At 42.4% G+C, this 19,020-nt stretch overlaps 1 protein-coding gene across 1 annotated transcript; it reads right to left on the minus strand.

Annotated features, from left to right (window-relative positions):
- Positions 1-58: 58 nt before the first annotated feature.
- Positions 59-18,896, minus strand: zpbp2 (zona pellucida binding protein 2). The gene is made up of 8 exons (XM_033034819.1): positions 18,426-18,896; positions 16,475-16,570; positions 13,253-13,378; positions 10,053-10,202; positions 8,729-8,947; positions 6,594-6,679; positions 4,681-4,858; positions 59-934 (listed from the first exon to the last, which is right to left on the minus strand). Exons 1-8 carry the CDS (start codon positions 18,574-18,576, stop codon positions 837-839), a joined length of 1,104 nt encoding a protein of 367 aa, XP_032890710.1. The 5' UTR covers positions 18,577-18,896; the 3' UTR covers positions 59-836.
- Between the last annotated feature and the right edge of the window lie 124 nt (positions 18,897-19,020).

Here is a 19,020-nt window from a genome sequence, read left to right on the forward strand (position 1 = left end):
TGCCCTGATCCACTACATGTAAGGCTGCTCATGCTGAATTTCCACGCCTGCTTGCAGATTGTCTGACATTTATTGTAAAAATATAAATAAAAGTTGTTGGGTGGTACATTCTGTTGCAAACTCTTTGCCTGTGTTTACATTGACTTAGAAACGGCAAATCATGATAAATAAATCACTGATATAGGTCCACGCTGCACCAAAGGTTGGCAAGTTAGTGTTTTTGACAGGGTGTCGTGGCTTGTTCCTTGTCCATCAGTGAACCTAATAAATGCCACAATCCCTGTCTCCACAAACAGTTCTACATGCACCATTTTAGCAAGATAGTGCAATCCCTGACATCTGCTGCAGATCTTAATTTCACAACGGATCGACAAGTACAAAGTAAAAGAATTGGCATTTGATTTTAGAAAGGATTATTTTCAGAATACAATCAGTTTATTAAAAAATGTGTCCTATTTTTAAGGATGGTTTTCATACATCCTAATCCTTCATGGATGGTTTAATAACCTCAGTATTTGATTATATGGAACATTGGATAACAGACCCCCTGGTTACACTAATGCTAAACATTAGCGGAGGGGATGTAAAGACAGCGTTTACTGATAACCAACTGGAGATAATGCCAATCTAATTAGGAAAGCACAAAACAGTTGTTAATCTGTACAAAACTAGATCTTTCAGCAGTTGCTCCCAAATAGAATCCACAAATGCAGCGTTTGAATATAGATAGACCTTTGTAAGACAATTTTACTGTTATGACTGGGTGAAATTAATTTTGTTTGGAGAGCAGTATCAGTGGTTGAGATGAATATAAAATTGAAAGAGGACGGATGTGATTAGCAGGCAGTTGCTCCGTAGTAATTAATCTTGACACTGGTGCACGGTTTACAGTATACATCATTGGTGGGACTGTACATTCCGTGATCACAAACCACTGAGGGAGAAAATGTGGAGACACAGTTAGAATGTACTGCATGGCAGCTCAGCTCAAGCAAGACTACAAAGCTCTGGATCTGAAAGTGGGGACGTTTTAAGAGTTTTAGGGTTGACCTCTATCTAGATTTACTTAGTTTTGCAGTTAGCACTTAATCTAACATTGACCTTAACTTTAATATTAGCTCGTGGCAATCTGCTTGGTGGCGGCATAGTTAACAAGGTGAGTAACCAGAACTGATTACCTGGCAATAACTCTGTAGAAGAGCTGGCATCTGTTTTACATTTTACCAACAGGATGAGTTCAGCCCTGCCTGAGTTTGGTGAATGGAGATGATGTTGTTGTCCTTTATTTCTGATGAGGAAGTTAATCTATTACACAGTGGGTGGCAGTGTCATGATATCTGTTGCATGCAGTGTGTGCAGGGGGAAGCTGAGAACATGCCTGTACTCTGGGAGCTTCGGGTGCAAATTGTGTCGCCAGTTGGTGGAGCTCAAACTCCAGGTTTTGAAGCTTGAGAAGCAGCTGATAAACTGTGGTCCATCTGTGAGGCTGAGTGTATTACTGCAGCAAGTAATCATTCTGTAACTCGAGTCATACAGCACAGACACAGGCCCTTCAGCCCAACTCATCCAGGCTAGGAGAGCTAGTAGAGCTAGTCACATTAGCCTGCATTGGCCCATATCCCTCAACATTTCCTATCTGTGTCAGTGTGTAAATGCCTTTAAACATTACTAATGTACCGATGCTGCTGCTTCCTTCGTTACCTAATGCATATCCTCTGCCTGAGGAAATTGCACCCTCTCACCTGAAACCTCTACCCTGGAGAAAATGAATGTGACTATTCATCTTAGAAACATACAAAACAAGTGCAGGAATAGAGGCCATTCGGTCCTTCGAGCCAGCGCCAACATTCAATATCATCCAAAATCAGTACCCCGTTCCTGCTTTCTCCCCATATCCCTTGATTCTGTTAGCTCTAAGAGCTATATCTAACTTTCTCTTGAATACATCTTATCTTTGCCTCTTGTACAAGGTCTTCCCTGAATCATTTTGGGTACATTTCCAGCTTCATGACCTCCTTCCGTAAGGCAAGGTGATCACTGTCCACTACACCACCAATCCTGGTATTATCTGTACAGTTACTAAACATATTAACTACATTGTCATCTAAATCATTAATATAGATGACAAGCAACAATGGACCCAGTGAGGATTCCTGCAACACACCACTGGCCCCAGGCCTTCAATTTAATACCCCTCCACTCTCTGACTCCTTCCGTTGGGTAGCTCCCTCTAGATGCCTAGTACCTATCGGACATGACTACCAAGCAGGACATTGTCAAATGGCTTGTTAAAGTCCACATAGACACTGTCTGCCAGTCAGTCATCGTCAATCCTCTTGGTGACCTCTTCAATTATGGGTGGGGTTATGTCAGTTTTGAATTTCATTTTTGGCAATGAAGTTGGGCAGGTGAAAGAAGAATCAATGGTGAGGATTCTTTTTGAAGGTGAACATATCGCAGTCAGATTTAGCACAGGTATGGAAAAGACCAAAACAAAATTGGGACATAATTCTAAAGCGGAATAAAGCAATTTACCAGAATAAAGGAATATTGAACCATTAAATTTAACGATTAATTTTGCAGAAGTGGACTGGAAACAGTAATTTAGTGGTAAATCAGTTGGAACAACAGGGCTTAGAAAAAGACACAGGAGTTAATGTTTGATCTGAAAGGTTCATTCTGTTTCTCCTTCCACTAAATCTGCATTTTTTGCTTGTTTCAGATTTCCAGAATCTGCAGCTTTTGATTTCTGTCAAGAGATTGAAAGAAAACTGTTTTTATGTAAAAGGCTCCTGGGCAGTTACATGAGTAAACATGTGTCCACCTCTCTGTGTGCCTGACATAAGGCTCCTGGGCAGTTAGGCAGGTACATGAATAAAACCTGTGTCCACCTCTCTGTGTGTCTGACATATTCATTCTTTCCTTGAACTCTGCCATCTAAGGGCTGTTAGATTTGCCACCCCCACCTCTGACAGAAATAGGTTCTTTCAGCCTGCCTGGTCCATGCCAACCATCATGCCTATCCATGCTCATGCCATTTGCTTGCAGGCTGCTAAACATGTTTCCCACATTACAGGAAAATTAAACCACAGTACATGTCAGAGCTGTACACCAAACATGTGCTGCTCAGTTATATATTACACATTCAGTCACCCACAAACAGGTGGCAGTATGGTGTTATGTTACTGAACACGCTGATACTGTTCTGTGTGGGTCAAATCTCTTGCCGTTTGTGACTGGGCTTGTATTCACTGGAATTTAGAAGGATGAGATGGGATCTTATAGAAACATCTAAAATTATTAAGAGATTGGTCACGTTAGATGGAGGATACATGTTCCCGATGTTGGGGGAGTCCAGAACCAGGGGCCACAGTTTAAGAATATGGGGTAGGCCATTTAGAACTGAGATGAGAGGAAACATTTTCACACAAAGAGTTGTGAATTTGTGGAATTCTCTGCCTCAGATGTCATTAAGCTCAGTGGAGGCCAATTCACTGGATGCATTCAAGAGAGTTAGATAGAGCTCTTAGGGATAGCGCAATCAAGGGGTATGGGGAGAAGGCAGGAACTGGGTACTGATTGTGGATGATCAGCCACGGTCACATTGAATAGCGGGCCAAATGCCCTACTGCTGCACCTGTTGTCTATGTATCTATGTAAACTACCACCACCACAAAGTAGAACTAGAAAAGAGAGAAAGTTACAGTAAGAGAAAGGAGTTGGGATGTAACATTACAGTTGTACAAGACATTGGTGAAGTCACATTTGGCGTATGTGTTCAGTTTTGATCACCATGCTGTAGCAAGAATGTCATTAAGCTGGAAAAAGTGCGGGGATGATAAACAAGGATGTTGCCGGGACTTAGTGCCTGAGATATAGGGAGAATTTGGGCAGGCTAGGAATTTATTCCTTAGACTGCAGGAAGATGAGGGGTGATCTAATAGAGGAATGTAATATCATGAGAGGGATATATAGAGTGAATGCAGTTTTTTTACCCAGAGTAGGGTAATCAAGAACCAGAGGATATATGTTTAAGGTGAAAGGGAAAAGATATAATAGGAACCCAAGAAGCAGCTTATTATATAGAACGAGCTGCCAAAATAGGTAGTTGAGGCAGATGCTATAATTTTAAAGACATTTGGACAGGTTCATGGATAGGAAAGGTTTAGAAGGATATGGGCCCTACACAAGCAGGTGTGCCTATTGTATATGGGACATCTTGATCGGCATGGGACGGTTGGGCCGAAGGGCCTGTTGCTGTGCTGTGTGACTCTATGATCAGTGTCCATACATTACTACAGTAGATGTTCAAGGGCAAGTTCCTATTTACAATTTAGTATGTGCAGTACACTTATTATGTACACTGTGGATGGCTTAATTGTAATCATGTATTGTCTTTCTGCTGGCTGGTTAGCACACAACAAAAGCTTTTCACTCTACTTTGGTACACGATAAACTAAACGGAACTGTATGGATAATATCCAAATAGATGCGATAGTTTTGAAAATATCATAAATGATGTTTTGGATTTATATTTGGGCCACCAAGTATAAAAGCAGGAAAGTGAAACTTTAGCCAAGACGTTTGTTGCTCAACAAACACTATGGATGCCTTACAATAGGAAGGATATAAGATGTCTATACAGTCAGTAACTAATACAACCAGCAGCTCAGGACTCACCACAGCACTCGGCACAATCTAAATGGGTTAACTTGTTTTTCCCAAATCCTGGCCGACAATGATCCACTCGCGTTGTTTTCAGAGAATTTTCAATGTAGTAAAATGTAGGCATGTTATCCTTCATAAGGTCCAGTGCAATACTCTGTTTCTTGAAGAAAGCCTCAATACGACCTCGGGCCTGAAATTAAATCAAGCACAAATGGAGTAGAAATGGCAGGACAATTTTACACAGGATGGAAGGCGATAAAGTCCAAATGTATAGGGACTTTCAGTTACCACAGATAATGTGTACTTTGTACTATGTGGTTTTATTGTACAATATGATACTGATGCAAATACCGATCTTACCAAAATACCAGTATTGGATGTAACCCCTAAATGCTAGAAGCTAAAGTTTAGTTTAGTTTATTAATGTCACATGTACAGAGGCGCAGTGAAAAGCACGTTGTTGCATGCTATCCAGTCAAAGACTAAACATGATTACAATCAAACCATCCAGTGTACAGATAAAGAAAACAATATTTTGTACAAGAGAATGTCTGAAAGATAATTCAAAGGTTTCCGATCAGGTAGATGGGAGTACAGGACCGCACTCTAGTTGGTGAGAGGATGGTTCAGTTGCCTGATAACAGCTGGGAAGAAAATGTCCCCGAATTTGAAGATATGCGTTTTCAAACTTGTGCATCTTTTGCCTGATGGGAGAAGAGGAAGATTCTGAAGATGGAGTCAATGGGAGGCTGGAGTGCACAGTGGTCTGGGCTACTCTCTGCCCCAACTCTCTGCAGTTTCTTGTGGTTTTGGATGGAGGACATGACAAGCATCCTAAGCCTTTGAGGGAAGTAGAGCCGTTGGTGTGCTTTCTTGGCCATTGCTTTGATGATATTCCTTCAAGCTATCTACCATTTCTATTTGGGCGCCATAAATGTATACCAGGGTGTGTGTACTGCTTTCCTTCCTGAAGTCAATCACAATCTGCGTTGTCTTGTAGACGTTGTCATCTAGGAACCAGATTACGAGACTCTCACTTTCTTGCTCGTTACCATTTGATATCCGACCCACTACAGTGGTGTCATCTGCAAAATTATACTTTGAGTTGGATTGGTATTTGCCTAGTCATGAGTGTATAATGAGTATTCAGATGTATTTTAAATAATGTAAATACTTGAATTCTGTTTGCTCCTCCTTTGCCATTTTATCCATAGTCACATTTTGTCTTTTTTGAAGTTAATTTAAATCAATCTTACCAGGTTTGGCAAACCATATCTGGTAAATCTAAGCCTGTTCTTGTTTGTATTTTGGCTTCTGTTGTTCTTTTTTGAAGCCAATGCAAGTTTAAGTAGATTGACTAACATATCCATACTATGTATACCTTCATAGCTATGTCGGACATGAGACAATTCCAATCTCAGAAGGCTTGTACAGAAAAGTGAATGCAAAAATTCAAATAATTTTACTGGAGCCCATTAATAGCTAGTTAGATGACCACTTATAAAGTTCAATGCACCTTTGAATGGGAACAGGGATCAGAGTTACTTATTGGGATTCAGCACTAAGGCAATACCGTTGAGATTTTGTCACTGCCTTGTCACTTCCCCATTCCTTCTGAAGGTTTGCTATATGACATCTTCAATGTACAGTGGACTATCACAGATTGCTGGGCAACACCTGAAAAAGGGCAGAATTCCTTCCATACTTTCCCCGACTCAAAATGCTACCATCTAAAAATGATACGGTCTAGTTTTTGGTCTGAAACTGAACTGTACCCTTCAATGTTAAATTAAAATCTTGGTTTAAATGGGGGGCAAAATTATTTCAAAGGAACATGGTGAGCTTATACTGAGTGTCTGAGCACCTTCATACAGCTTAGACTTGAAGTATTCTCATCATTATATTTTTACACTTCTTAAACTTACCTTCTCTACCCTTCTGTTTGTTTCATCCTCGCAGTCATGTACGAGTTTTTTGCAAATTTCTTCCCATCCATAGCCAAAAGGATCCACTGTAGATTTGTAAAAAAAGGTTTATGTTTTAAACTGTGCTGAATTTTGTTCTGCAACTCAGCATCTCTTTAAACTTAGATATTAGTTTAGTTTCAAGGATCCAGTGCAACTTTGAAAAAAAGACAAACCGAATTAAGAAGTTATTTAAAAGTAAAAACTGCAGGTGCTATAAATCTGAAATATAAACAGAGAAAGGTGGACAGTAGTGTGGAGGACAAAGTTACTGTTTCAGGTTAATAAACCCATATCAAAACTAGAAAAGTGGGAAATCAAACATGATTTAAATTAAAAATTAAAGAGGGGTGGAGAGTATAAATGCAATGGCTTATTGGACGGAAATCAAGATAATCCAGATGGCACAAATGATGTTAAATTTGCTGAAGAGAATGGTGAAGGCTTGTTGGACTATCAGACATCACGCTTTAGATTCATGAGACCTCTGGGAGAGGTGGGACCTCCACAAGCCAGAGAGGAGGAATTTCAGCAAGGCACCAAAACCAGAAAAGTGGGACCACAGTGCATTGTGGCTATTGCTGTTTGGGAAGGTTCAAACCAGGTCCTGTGAAGTTAAACCATGATTATATTGAATGGCGGTGCAGGCTCGAAGGGCCTAATGGCCTACTCCTGCACCTGTTTTCTATGTTTCTATCTGCAGGGGAAGGGAATCAGAATAGAGTAAAGCTAAGCCCAGTGATCCAGGTGCTTAGAACGGCAAGGGGAATGGAAAAGGGTAGTGACAGGGGCAATGATAACAAGTGTGTATCAAGGGCAGAGCAGACAGGCATAAGAAAGCAACAGAAAATAGAGCATAGATCCCCGTGGACATTGTGAATGCACATGGCTTTGGTAGTAAGGTGGATTTTTAGTTTAGTTTAGAGAAACAGGCCCTTTGGCCCACCAAGTCCGCGCCGACCAGCAATCCCCGTACATTAGCACCATTCTACACACTAGGGACAATTTACAACTCTACCCCAGCCCCACCGTACCATTCCATTTAGTTAGCAGCACAAGTAGAAATAAATGGTATAATCCAACAGCCATTACAGAAGCTTTGAAACAATGTGACCAAGGTAAGGAATTGAATAGTTAGGGATATTTGACATTTTGCACCCCCAAAGAGTAATTTATATAAACTCTGACTTGATGATTCCTGGTCTAAAGGATTTGTTCAGGTGCTGTGAAGTTAATCTTTGAATTATCAGTAAAAATCTGTGCTTATTCAAAACAATTATTTAGCAAAATATTGCATACTTATGCAAGTAGTTCTGTTATAACGTGATAGTTGTGTTCATAAGAAACCTTGCATTATAGAATATTGTGTCAAGAAATCCATTGTGTCAATGGTGAAAGAAAGAACTGCAGATGCTGGTTTAAATTGAAGGTGGCCAATGGTGAAACAGGTTTAGGGACGAGAGAATTTCAGACTCTCAGCAAAAGCGTTTTTTACTCCTGTAGTATTTTCAAAAAGCATGGTCTTTTGAAATAGGCTTACATTTGTGTTCTTGCAAATATTAAAGGCTATATGTTATATTGTTTAAACGGGTATCACTGCACGAGAACAAAAGCGATTGCTTGTCACTTTCAATTGCCAACTGTGGGGAACTACAATGTAGATCTTAGTAGACGCAGGTGAGAAGGCTCGATAGTAACGTTCTCCCTTCTCTCTCCAAGACTATTTATTTGCAGTACAGCCTTTTTTCTGCATGTTACTTTCCGAAGTAACTTTTAAGTAATTCTCTATTTCCCGACCAAAATCTCATTAAAATCAATTTGGCCGACATAATACAAAGTGTTCCCTAATTCATCAATCGTGTTGTATTCCATTCTCGGTATGGAAACACACGATATAGTGAAACGGCCTTTCTTTCTTTATGAAAATTCCACCTACTCTGCAAGATTACTATATATTTTTTTTAAATCACACCTATATACAAATATAACTTATCCTTAGTACATTTTAATCTTCAATATTTTAGGGAAAATTGATCCAAACATTTAACATCTAAAAACTTTCAATCTCCAGCTGTCCCATGCAAAACAAAACTTACGTTTAAACATAATGAAGAGTTCAGTTACTAATCCTTTACGTGGTACTTTGACAACATGGCATTTCATTTCTACATCAGTTATTCTACTGGTCAGGTCCGCAATTAGCTCCTTTTCCACTGACTTGAGCTTCCGAAAGAAGTGATTGTTAGCGGGATCATGGCATTCATTGGTGTGATACCGTGTTGAAAATGTATACGAATTGTCTGGTTCACGATAGCCTGCAAGATTTCAATCAAAAAGATTCTCAGTATTGCTAAAAATAGATTATTCAACACCAGTGATAAGTTAATTCACAAGTCCAGCACTCCCCATAATAATTCACGCACATCCCATCCATATCCCAGTCACACTGATGCATCCTGATGCTTCACTGCCCCCCAATGCTCATCTGCCCTTCTCCCCCATCACCTTATGCTCACTGATGACAGCTCACCTCAATGAGTGTGTTGCCAATAGCTGTTCATGCTCAGAGAGCTCATTCCCAGAGATCGTTACCCTTACAATTCCAGAGACTGAAATATATTTTTCCCATCATTTGTGCGAACATTGTGGCCATGATCTGACAGGAGACTCTGTAACTATTGAACCTACAGTGCAAAAAGCTGAGGTCTGTCCGATGGTTTCCCACAGGTAGACTAAAGCCATTTGGCAGAATGCCTCATGATCAGTACTTTTATAGAAGCACTAAGACTACGTAGGTGGTGAGTCGAGCCGTCACTGTCAGTCATGCACATTAAGTCTCAATGCCACTGCACACTTCCCTTGAGGCTTCTACATTTCCACCCATCTCCTTCTGGGTTGCGCTGTTTTCGGAGAATGTCTGGCAAGGATGCAATGGTCTTTGTTAACGTTCATCCCAAGCAGCTGCTTCATCATGTTGTGCTCCACAGGCTGTTTGCAAGGATGTATAATGAGACAAACACGGACTGTGGATGGAAAATCAATGAAATATGCACTGATTCTGCTTAAAACTTGCTGGTCTTCCAGTATATGAAAACTTGACATGTGCATGTTCATGCTAAGAGATGCACTGAAGCTTGGTGCATTTCCTCCAAAGGCCATTTTACTGTTTGACACTGTAATAACTGCTGAAACGTATTGCTGTTGGAATGGTTAGAAAATGAAAATTGATGTTACGTTGACATAGTGTAAATAATATAAGCAAACATAATGATGTGCTGCGTACAGAGAATTACACCAAATGATTGTCCCACATTGTATAACTATACATTTTCTGAATAGAATATACTTTCGAACAAAAGCTGAAAGTGTGGAAATTCGGAAGTTCCAGTTAATATCCCAGTGCAATCCCAGAGTATTTACCATATACTGAGAATTTCATATCAAGAAATATTTCCTTATTTAAATCCACATCCTTGTAGGATACTGTACACGTGTAATCTCCTGACATGGACTTGTCAAAGGATTTCAGTATAAGTCGTCCTGTTACAGATATCCTTGCGTAAGTCTCCCCTGAAATGAAACACAAAGCAAAATATTGTAAAAATCTTAGACATGTATTTCTTGAGAGAAACTGAATTGAAACACATTCTTATGAAATTTTCCTGATCTCCAAGTACACTGACATCTTATTTGTGGTTCATTGCAGATCACCAAAAAAACCTGAACATAATAAGCTTGGAAGTTAGAGGAGTGAGCCAGTGGCATGATCCTCAACTCCTGCACATTCCTGATGAAATGTACGCATATTCACGATCCAATGGTGGGATTATTTTGTTTTTAAAATGTTTTATTATTTATATATGTATGCTGAATGAAATGACCGAGTAAATAGGGTTCATAAATAGGGTGGTTTCTTAAATTAATGAAGAGGACTCGGTGGCTGCAGGGCCTGTTTCCATGCTGTATCTTTAAACAAAACAATTATATCAGTCCGTCCGCCTGCAGTCCGTCTGTGTTTTATTTATTTTTTTGTCTCGTTTTTATGTAGTTTTTTTTGGGTTTTTTTTGGGGTATGTGTGTGGGGGGGTGGGGGGGGGGTGGGGGGTAACTTTAAAATCTTTCCCTGCACGGGAGACCAGACCTTTTCTTTGTCGGGTCTCCGTTGTCGTTGGGGCTGCAACGTGGAGCGGCCTCCAACAGGAATGACCTGGGGCTCCAGTTGTGGAGCTGCCGACTACTCACCTCACCGTCGCGGAGCTGGCCGAGTCCGGAGCAGGTGGAGCGGTGGTGGAGCGCTGCTGCCACCCGACCCCCGGAGATTCGGAGGCTGCAACTGCGGGTCTGGCGGACGGCGGCACCGGGAGCCCGCGGGTCCCTGCTGGGAGACCGCTTTTCGGGGCTTCCGCAACGGCGACTTCTCCCGCACGAGTTGCGGGGTTGAAGAGCACCTGGAGCGGGGCCTTACAGCACCGCCCCGCGCGGCTTGGAATGGCTCTAACAACAAGACCCGGTGTGCGACCATGCATCACCCGGCGTGGCTTTAATGGCCGCCGGACAATCGCCATCGCCAGCCGGGGGCTTTGTCTTTGACTCTGACATCGGGGGGGGGGGGGGGGGGGGGAAGTGCAGTGGAGAGATAAGGTTTTTTTTGCCTTCCATCACAGCGATGTGATGGATGTTTGTGTAAATTGTGTTGTGTCTCGGGTCTTTTTGTTTTGTAATGTATGGCTGCAGAAACGTCATTTCGTTTGGACCTCAAGGGGTCCAAATGACAAATAAATTGTATTGTATTGTATTGTATCAAAAGCAACATTTTACTCATCCACAAATTTATTCTTTAAACATTTGAAGGAGTGGTTTCATAATGCTTGTTGCAATATTAGCTGCTGCGCGACTCTCGTCAGCAGCGGCCTCTGCAGTCCGTCTGCGTTTTTATTATTTTATGTCTATGTTTTTATGTAGTTTTTGTTATTTTTTGTTGGGGTATGTGTGTGGGGGGGTGGGGATGGTGTGGGGGGGAGGGGGTAACTTTTAAATCTCTCCCTGCACGGGAGACCCGACCTTTTCTTTGTCGGGTCTCCGTTGTCGTTGGGGCTGCAACGAGGAGCGGCCTCCAACAGGAAGACCGGGGGCTGTGGTGCTGACTACTCACCTCACCGTCGCGGAGCTGGCCGAGTCCAGAGCGGGTGGAGCTGTGGTGGACGCTGCTGCGACCCGACCCCCGGAGATTCGGTGGCTGCAACTGCGGGTTTGGCGGACAGTGACACCGGGAGCCCGCGGGTCCCTGGAGGGAGACCGCTTTTCCGGGCTCCCGCAACGGCGACTTCTCCCGCCCGAGTTGCGGGGTTGAAGAGCTCCTGGAGCGGGGCCTTACACCATCGCCCCGCGCGGCTTGGAATGGCTGCGGGACTCTGCGAGCGCGCGCCGGGGGCTCTAACATCAAGACCCGGTGCGCGACCTTGCATCACCCGGCGTGGCTTTAATGGCCACGGGACAATTCGCCATCGCCCGCCGGGGGCTTTGACTTTGACTCCGACATCGGGGGGGGGGGGAGTGCAGTGGAGAGAAAAGTTTTTTTGGCCTTCCATCACAGCAATGTGATGGATGTTTATGTAAATTATGTTGTGTCTTGGGTCTATTTGTTTGTAATGTATGGCTGCAGAAACGGCATTTCGTTTGGACCTCAAGGGGTCCAAATGACAATAAATTGAATTGTATTGTATTGTTTGTAATTGTATTGCTTATCAGCACCCGAGTGAAGTAATAAACGGATGCCAAATGCTAACTTAAGGATTGCAGTGATTATTTAGGGCACATTACAGAATATAAAGGGTGAGGAAATTGACAACCAGACATCACATAGCAGAAGAATGAGTCAATGTTTTGCCACACAGCTATGCTCCACAGCCTTTTATGTTGTACTTCCCAAAATAGAAGGCAACTTTATATGGGATAAGTTGCCCTTTGGTTTGTTTTAAATGATTAATTCTGGACAGAGCCCATTTGGAAACATCACCACAATCGTCTGATAGGTGACTTCATATCCTCATTCAAATCTCATTCTTAGTACATATTTGTTTACCCATAATTGTCGCTAATATATCAACTTCAAAAATAATTTCAAGAGCACCTTTAATTCCATGTTACCCTGCAAGGTCTACAACCCACCACAATATCCCTTCTCATCAACAACTTTTTCCACTCTTATCAGAGTCCTTCCATAAGCTTGGGTACATTACAGATTTTACAACCTACCTCATTGCGGACATTGGACTTTTTCACTGAAATTGGTATGTTCCAATGCTGAGAAACTATATTCTGCAATCTGGTATTTTTCTCTTTACTCTACCTTTTGTACTCGTGTTTGACTTGATTTTATTCATAAATAGTATCATCTGATTTGACTTTAGTAACACAAAAGCTTTTTATTGTATCTCAATACACGTGATAATAATAATAAACCTAAATACTATCAACAAAACTCTTAGTTATTTATGGCACTGTAGCTATAACCAACTTTCATCTAGAAATAAACTCAACTCATTAATCACAACCTCTCAATATTGTAATAGAATAGAATTGCTGGATAAAGTTGATGCTGGAATACAAAAGAATCTCACCTTTAATGTTTCTTCCTGTTGGACCCACCCATATGAAATATGGATCTACTAATTCTTTTTCTGACAGTTCCTCAGTTGTACAGAGAAGAGATGGACTATCAGTGTACATCTTCACATAAACCTTTACTGGAATAAAGTAATGAGAAATGTCATGGATTATGTAATTGGAATATTTAATGTACAATGGAATGATTTATAGGCAGTCCCCAGGCAACATAAAGGTTCATTCTTGAGAATGGTCAGCGAACTCGTTTTACGGAAAGCCAGAAACATCAGTTTTCTGTAGCTACTCATATTCTACAACTACTCTGCACACACTTACTGTAATTCTTTCATTTCATGAAATATCTTTTATATTCACCATAATAATATCCATAATTATATTAAGAGAGCAGATACTGTATCCACTTTTAGTATCATTATTATTACTATTTTGAAAAATTCTGTTATATTTTAGGGAGAATTTGCATAAACCTGGATGTCCGTAAGTCAGGTCTTCCATCACACAGGGAGCCCTTGTAGTTATTACAAAAGACTGCATCCTTATTTTATACACGCTCTCCCTTTTCTTCTCCTGACCAATAAAAATACTATTAGGGTACCTCAATGACCATTTCTCTCATCTGATCCCAATGGCCAGCTCTTAGTAAGCTAATCCAGCAAATATGTTATTGCAACTTATATTTTTAGCTGAGTTGGATGGGAATGCAGTGCACTGGCTCAGCAACAAAGGCCATTTGAATGTGACTATCCAGTTAATATCCATTAAAACAGCAAAATGGAAATTGAGAACATTACATTTTATCTACAGGGATTATTAACCATGCCACATTGAACATTTTTGTCCAATGTAACTCCTGTGATTTCCTGTCTTCATGAATTGAAGGACAGCAACACAAGAAAGTGAGAGCATTACCGTTACATTATAGATACTGATACATCCACATGGATATTGAGGCGGTCATACACTTTAAGGCATAGACTAATAAAACAGCATTGATACTGATAGGGATTCTGAGATAAAACTAAGAATAGTTAAAGAAAGACAAAGCTGGATGTAGTGCACATGCTTATTTAATGGAAATGGTCCAACTCGTTCATGCAGACCAGGTTTTATATATTCCTCTAATCCTCTCCTATTCATCTACATGTCTAAATGTTTATTTTTAACTAGTCACCATTGTACCTTCCCCTAAGGGAATGTGCTCCTGGCAGCTCATTCCATATAAACACCAGTTCTGCATAAAAATGCCCCTCTTAAATATTTCTACTTTCAGCTTAAACCTATGCCATCTGTTCGACCCCGAGAAAAAAGTGACCATTCACCTGCTGAGCCCCAGGAATAACTAGCAGTTTTTCAATATAACTGAAGCTCCTGGTAACATCCTGGTGAGTCCTGGTAACATCCAAGTGAATCTTTTGTGCATGTTGTCCAGATTAATGTCACCCTTCTTATTGCTGGACGATCAGAACTGCCCTTGTTACCTATTTCCTAAATATACCTGTAGAATTTCTGTAGACTTTCCTTACATTCTCTGTTGGAATATTTCACGTCCTCTTTTTACCCTTCTTATCTATACTCATATTCAAAGGATTTGATTCATCCCAGCAGTCTCCGCCTGACATATGCCTCCTTATTTCTGACTAGAGCTACAATAACTTGGATGAGAACATACAAGGCAAGATTAGCAAGTTTGCTGATGATACAAAAGTAGGTTGTTTTGCAGATAGTGAAGATGGTTGTGAAAGATTGCAGCAGGATCTGGAGCGATGGCCAGGTGGGCTGAGTAATGGTTGATGGAATTTAATACAGAGAAGTGTGAGGTGTTGCATTTTGAGACTTCTAACAAGGGCAGGACCTACGCAGTAAATGATAGGCCTCTGGGGAGTGTTGTAGAGCAGGGGGATCTAGGTGTGCAGGGGCATGGTTCCTTAAAGGTAAAGTCGCACATAGATAAGGTGGTCAAAAAGGCTTTAGGCACATTGACCTTCATCAGTCAGAGTATTGAGTATAGAGGTTGGGAGGTCATGTTGCAGTTGTACAAGACGTTGGTGAGGCCGCATTTAAAATATTGTGTTCTGTTCTGAGCACCATGTTATAGGAAAGATATTGTCATGCTTGAAAGGGTTCAGAAAAGAATTACGAGGATGTTGCCAGGACTAGAGGGTGTGAGCTACAGGGCGAGGTTGAGTAGGCTAGGTCACTAATCCTTGGAGCGCAGGAGGATGAGGGGGTGATCTTATAGAGGTGTACAAAATCATGAGAGGAATAGATCGGGTAGATGCACAGAGTCTCTTGCCCAGAGTAGGGGAATCGAGGACCAGAGGACATAGGTTCAAGATGAAGGGGAAAAGATTTAATAGGAATCCGAGGGGTAACTTTTTCACACAAAGGGTGGTGGGTGTATGGAACAAACTGCCAGAGGAGGTAGTTGAGGTTGGGACTATCCCATCCTATGAGAAACAGTTAGACAGGTATATGGATAGGACACGTTTGGAGGGATATGGACCAAGTGCAGGGTGGTGGGACTAGTGTAGCTGGGACAATGTTGGCCGGTGTGGGCAAATTGGGCCAAAGGGCCCGTTTCCACACTGTGTCACTCTGACTCTAATATCGTTTGTCAACCAGGTTTCCTAAACCTATTAATCCTGCCCTTCACTCCAAAACTGATACGCTGTCCCAATCTCACCATTAAAAGCTCCCACTTGCCAGATGTCACCTTACCTGTAAACAATCATCTCCAAATCAACCTCTGCAAGTTTCTAATACTATAAAATTGGCCTTGCCCCAAGGAGTAATGGCAAACATTCAAAGCAATTGATATGAAAGTATTTTAAGGAATAAATAAGTTTAAAACAAAAATGTGAAAATGTTTGGTGCTAAATTAGTCATAATAAACTCAATTTATACAGCTTGACAGGCAACAAAGATCGGGTTAAACTCAAATAAATGTAAATGGATCTTATTAATGTCCCTTTGTCCAAAAAGCATTTCAATACATTAATAAAATATTAATTAAGACTTGATTTTGTTTACTGTTGTGAGGTTATATGTCTCTGCTCCTTTAATCTTTCAGCCTTACGTTGTACAGTTCTCATTTGTAACTGCCAGTCATTGATCCTTGGTCACTCACTTATGTTATTAGTTCCTTCGATCCAGAGTTGCTGCCTGTTCCACTGAGTTACTCCAGCTTTTTGTGTCTATCTTATGGTATTAGTTACCTGGTTTGTTGCTGTTGCCATAAATTTGTGTGATGGTTTGATGTCCAGAGAGTTCATTGTTATTGTCTGTGGTTTTAATGAACTCATCAGATTTGCCTATGTTGAAACAAAGTACAAACAGTTGTATTATTTCTCCCTGCTGGTTAATCTTTCAACAGTAGTTCACTAGCCCTATTCCATTTCTGTCTTTCGGGATGAACATATTTTGTAAATCCCTATACATGAATACAAAATTGCACACTGATTTCAGAAATTAAAACTAAGGATCCATTTTGTAGTGAAGATCAGAGTTTTGCAATGTTTTCAGATGGTTGTCATTCAGCCACTGTCTTCCCATCAGATACAGATCTACAACGGAAATTCCCAGCTCGCAAAGTATAGAGTGATAGTGTGGAAACAGGCCCTTCGGCCCAACTCGCCAACACATCCCAGCAACACTGGTCCCACCTGCCCGCACTAGGTCCATATCTCTCCAAACCTGTCCTATCCATGTACCAGTCTGTTTCTTAAACATTGGGATAATCCCAGCCTCAACTACCTCCTCTGGCAGCTTGTTCCATGCACCTACCACCCTTTGCGTGAAAAAGATACCCCTCAGATTCCTATTAAATCTTTTCCCCTTCACCTTGAACCTATGGTCCTCGATTCCCCTACTGTGGGCAAGAGACTGTGCATCTACCCAATCTATTCCTCTCATGATTTTATACACCTCTATAAGATCAACCTACTCAACCTCTCCTGATAGCTCACACCCTCTAGTCCTGGCAACATCCTCGTCAATCTTCTCTGAACCCTTTCAAGCTTGACAATATATTTCCTATAACATGATGCCCAGAACTGAACAGAATATTCTAAATGCGGTCTCACCAACATTTTATACAACTGCAACATGACCTCCTATACTCAATATTCTGACTGATGAAGGTCAATGTGCCTTTTTGACCATCTTATTTGCCAGCGACTCGACCTTCAAGGAACCATGCACCTGTACTCCTAGATCCCTCTGCTCTACAACACTCCCAGAGGCCTACCATTCACTGTGTAACTAATTCATATATTTTCCATATAAGAGAGAAAAGGAGACACAAACTTTCACCAGAGATGGTGTCTGGCCTGCGGTGTTACTCCAGCACTTCATTTCTATCTTTTTTGTAAACAAGCATCTGCAGTTCCTTGTACCCACCAATATTCTGCTAATGGCTTCCTGTTTCTCACCTGCACACAACTAACCAGTAATTGTAAATAGGAGAGAGTTCCTTCAACTCCACTGACATACAGGGCCTGGCAATGTAATTGTTATTTTGGCCTGTGAATGAGTGGGCAGGTGACCTATCTGAACTGATCAAGAGGCAGATTTAAAAACCAAATATAATCTTTTACACCATATAAATCAAGTTATACTGAAGATCATAATGTAACTCCTGGGCTTAAAATAATAATCATTCAAGAACTACCAAAATGTTTATAGTGGAAATAAGGGAAAGCCAAAATGTAACCCTACATAGTTGCAGTAACGAAGACAATTACAAAGAAGCTCAACCAAAATATCTCCAGTTCATGTAGACTCTGGTGGAAGGACACGAAGGGCAGCCACGGAAACAGTGTATTCTCTACACATGCAGCCTGATAGCAAAGTTACTTCCAGTGGATCAGCTGGTTGAGAGTTGCCAGCAGAAAAACAATGGTCAGAGTAGAGGAAGAACGGCTTGGATGGGAATTGTTTAGAGGATGAGAGTTGGTGGAGAATATGGGGCGGGGGAGTGAAAGGGGGGGCAGGCCGCGTAGGGTGGCGATCGTGGTGCGGAGGAGACGGGTACCCGGGGCCGAGGACACGATGCCCTTCAGCCCGAGGCCCGTTCCCCACCACACTGTTAACTTTCAAATCCCCAGCGGCTGTTGCAGCGTGTGGCGGGGACGTGGCGAGTGGCCTGGCGGGGGGGTAGTAGCTCACCTGGCACGGCGGAGAGAATGATGGCGAGGGCGGCGAGCCGGAGCGGACGCGTTAGGCCGCCGGCTTCACTGCCCCTCATGGTCGGCGAAGCCCGACAGAGTAGGCCGCGCACCAACCGCCGCGCCCGCCCGCGCGGGAAGCCACCGAGCATGCGCAGGGCGGCGCCGCTTCACTGCGGCTGCGCAGACAGCGCGAGCGCTGGTCGTCGTCGTCGTCGTCGTCGCCCGCTCGCTCCCTCTCGCCGGTGGCCGCTCCCTCTCGCCGGTGGCCGCTCCCTCTCGCCGGTGGCCGCTCCCGCTCCCGCTGCCCCCAAACCTCTCCACTTTGACGGCTTTGGCCAGAAAGATTCATATAAACATTGACGAGATAGAGGACGATCTGCCAATCTTGTCGCTCTTGTCCCTCCCGCTGACAGGCGCCGCCTCCTAAGTGCGGGCGGGCGCGGGGGGGGAACGATGAGGCGACGCGCGTCGTGCACGCCCTTGCCCCGCCCACCGCGCGGGCACGCGCTCCATCCAGAGACCTGGTATCCGCGTCTTTACGCACATTATCCCAGTTACGTGCTGGCGTCACGGAAGAGCGGAAGCGTGCGTGG

Source organism: Amblyraja radiata, chromosome 16, assembly GCF_010909765.2.
Source record: "Amblyraja radiata isolate CabotCenter1 chromosome 16, sAmbRad1.1.pri, whole genome shotgun sequence".
Lineage (NCBI taxonomy): Eukaryota > Metazoa > Chordata > Chondrichthyes > Rajiformes > Rajidae > Amblyraja > Amblyraja radiata.

What these genes read in the sequence shown, in the direction of transcription:
- zpbp2 (XM_033034819.1), bottom strand. Translation starts at nt 18,576, where the DNA reads ATGCTCGGTGGCTTCCCGCGCGGGCGGGCGCGGCGGTTGGTGCGCGGC. An exon ending in TGGCAACAGCAACAAACCAG is followed by an intron (nt 13,379 to 16,474) that starts GTAACTAATACC and finishes ACTTTATTCCAG; the next exon opens with TAAAGGTTTATGTGAAGATG. An exon ending in CAAACAGAAGGGTAGAGAAG is followed by an intron (nt 4,859 to 6,593) that starts GTAAGTTTAAGA and finishes ATTTAATTTCAG; the next exon opens with GCCCGAGGTCGTATTGAGGC.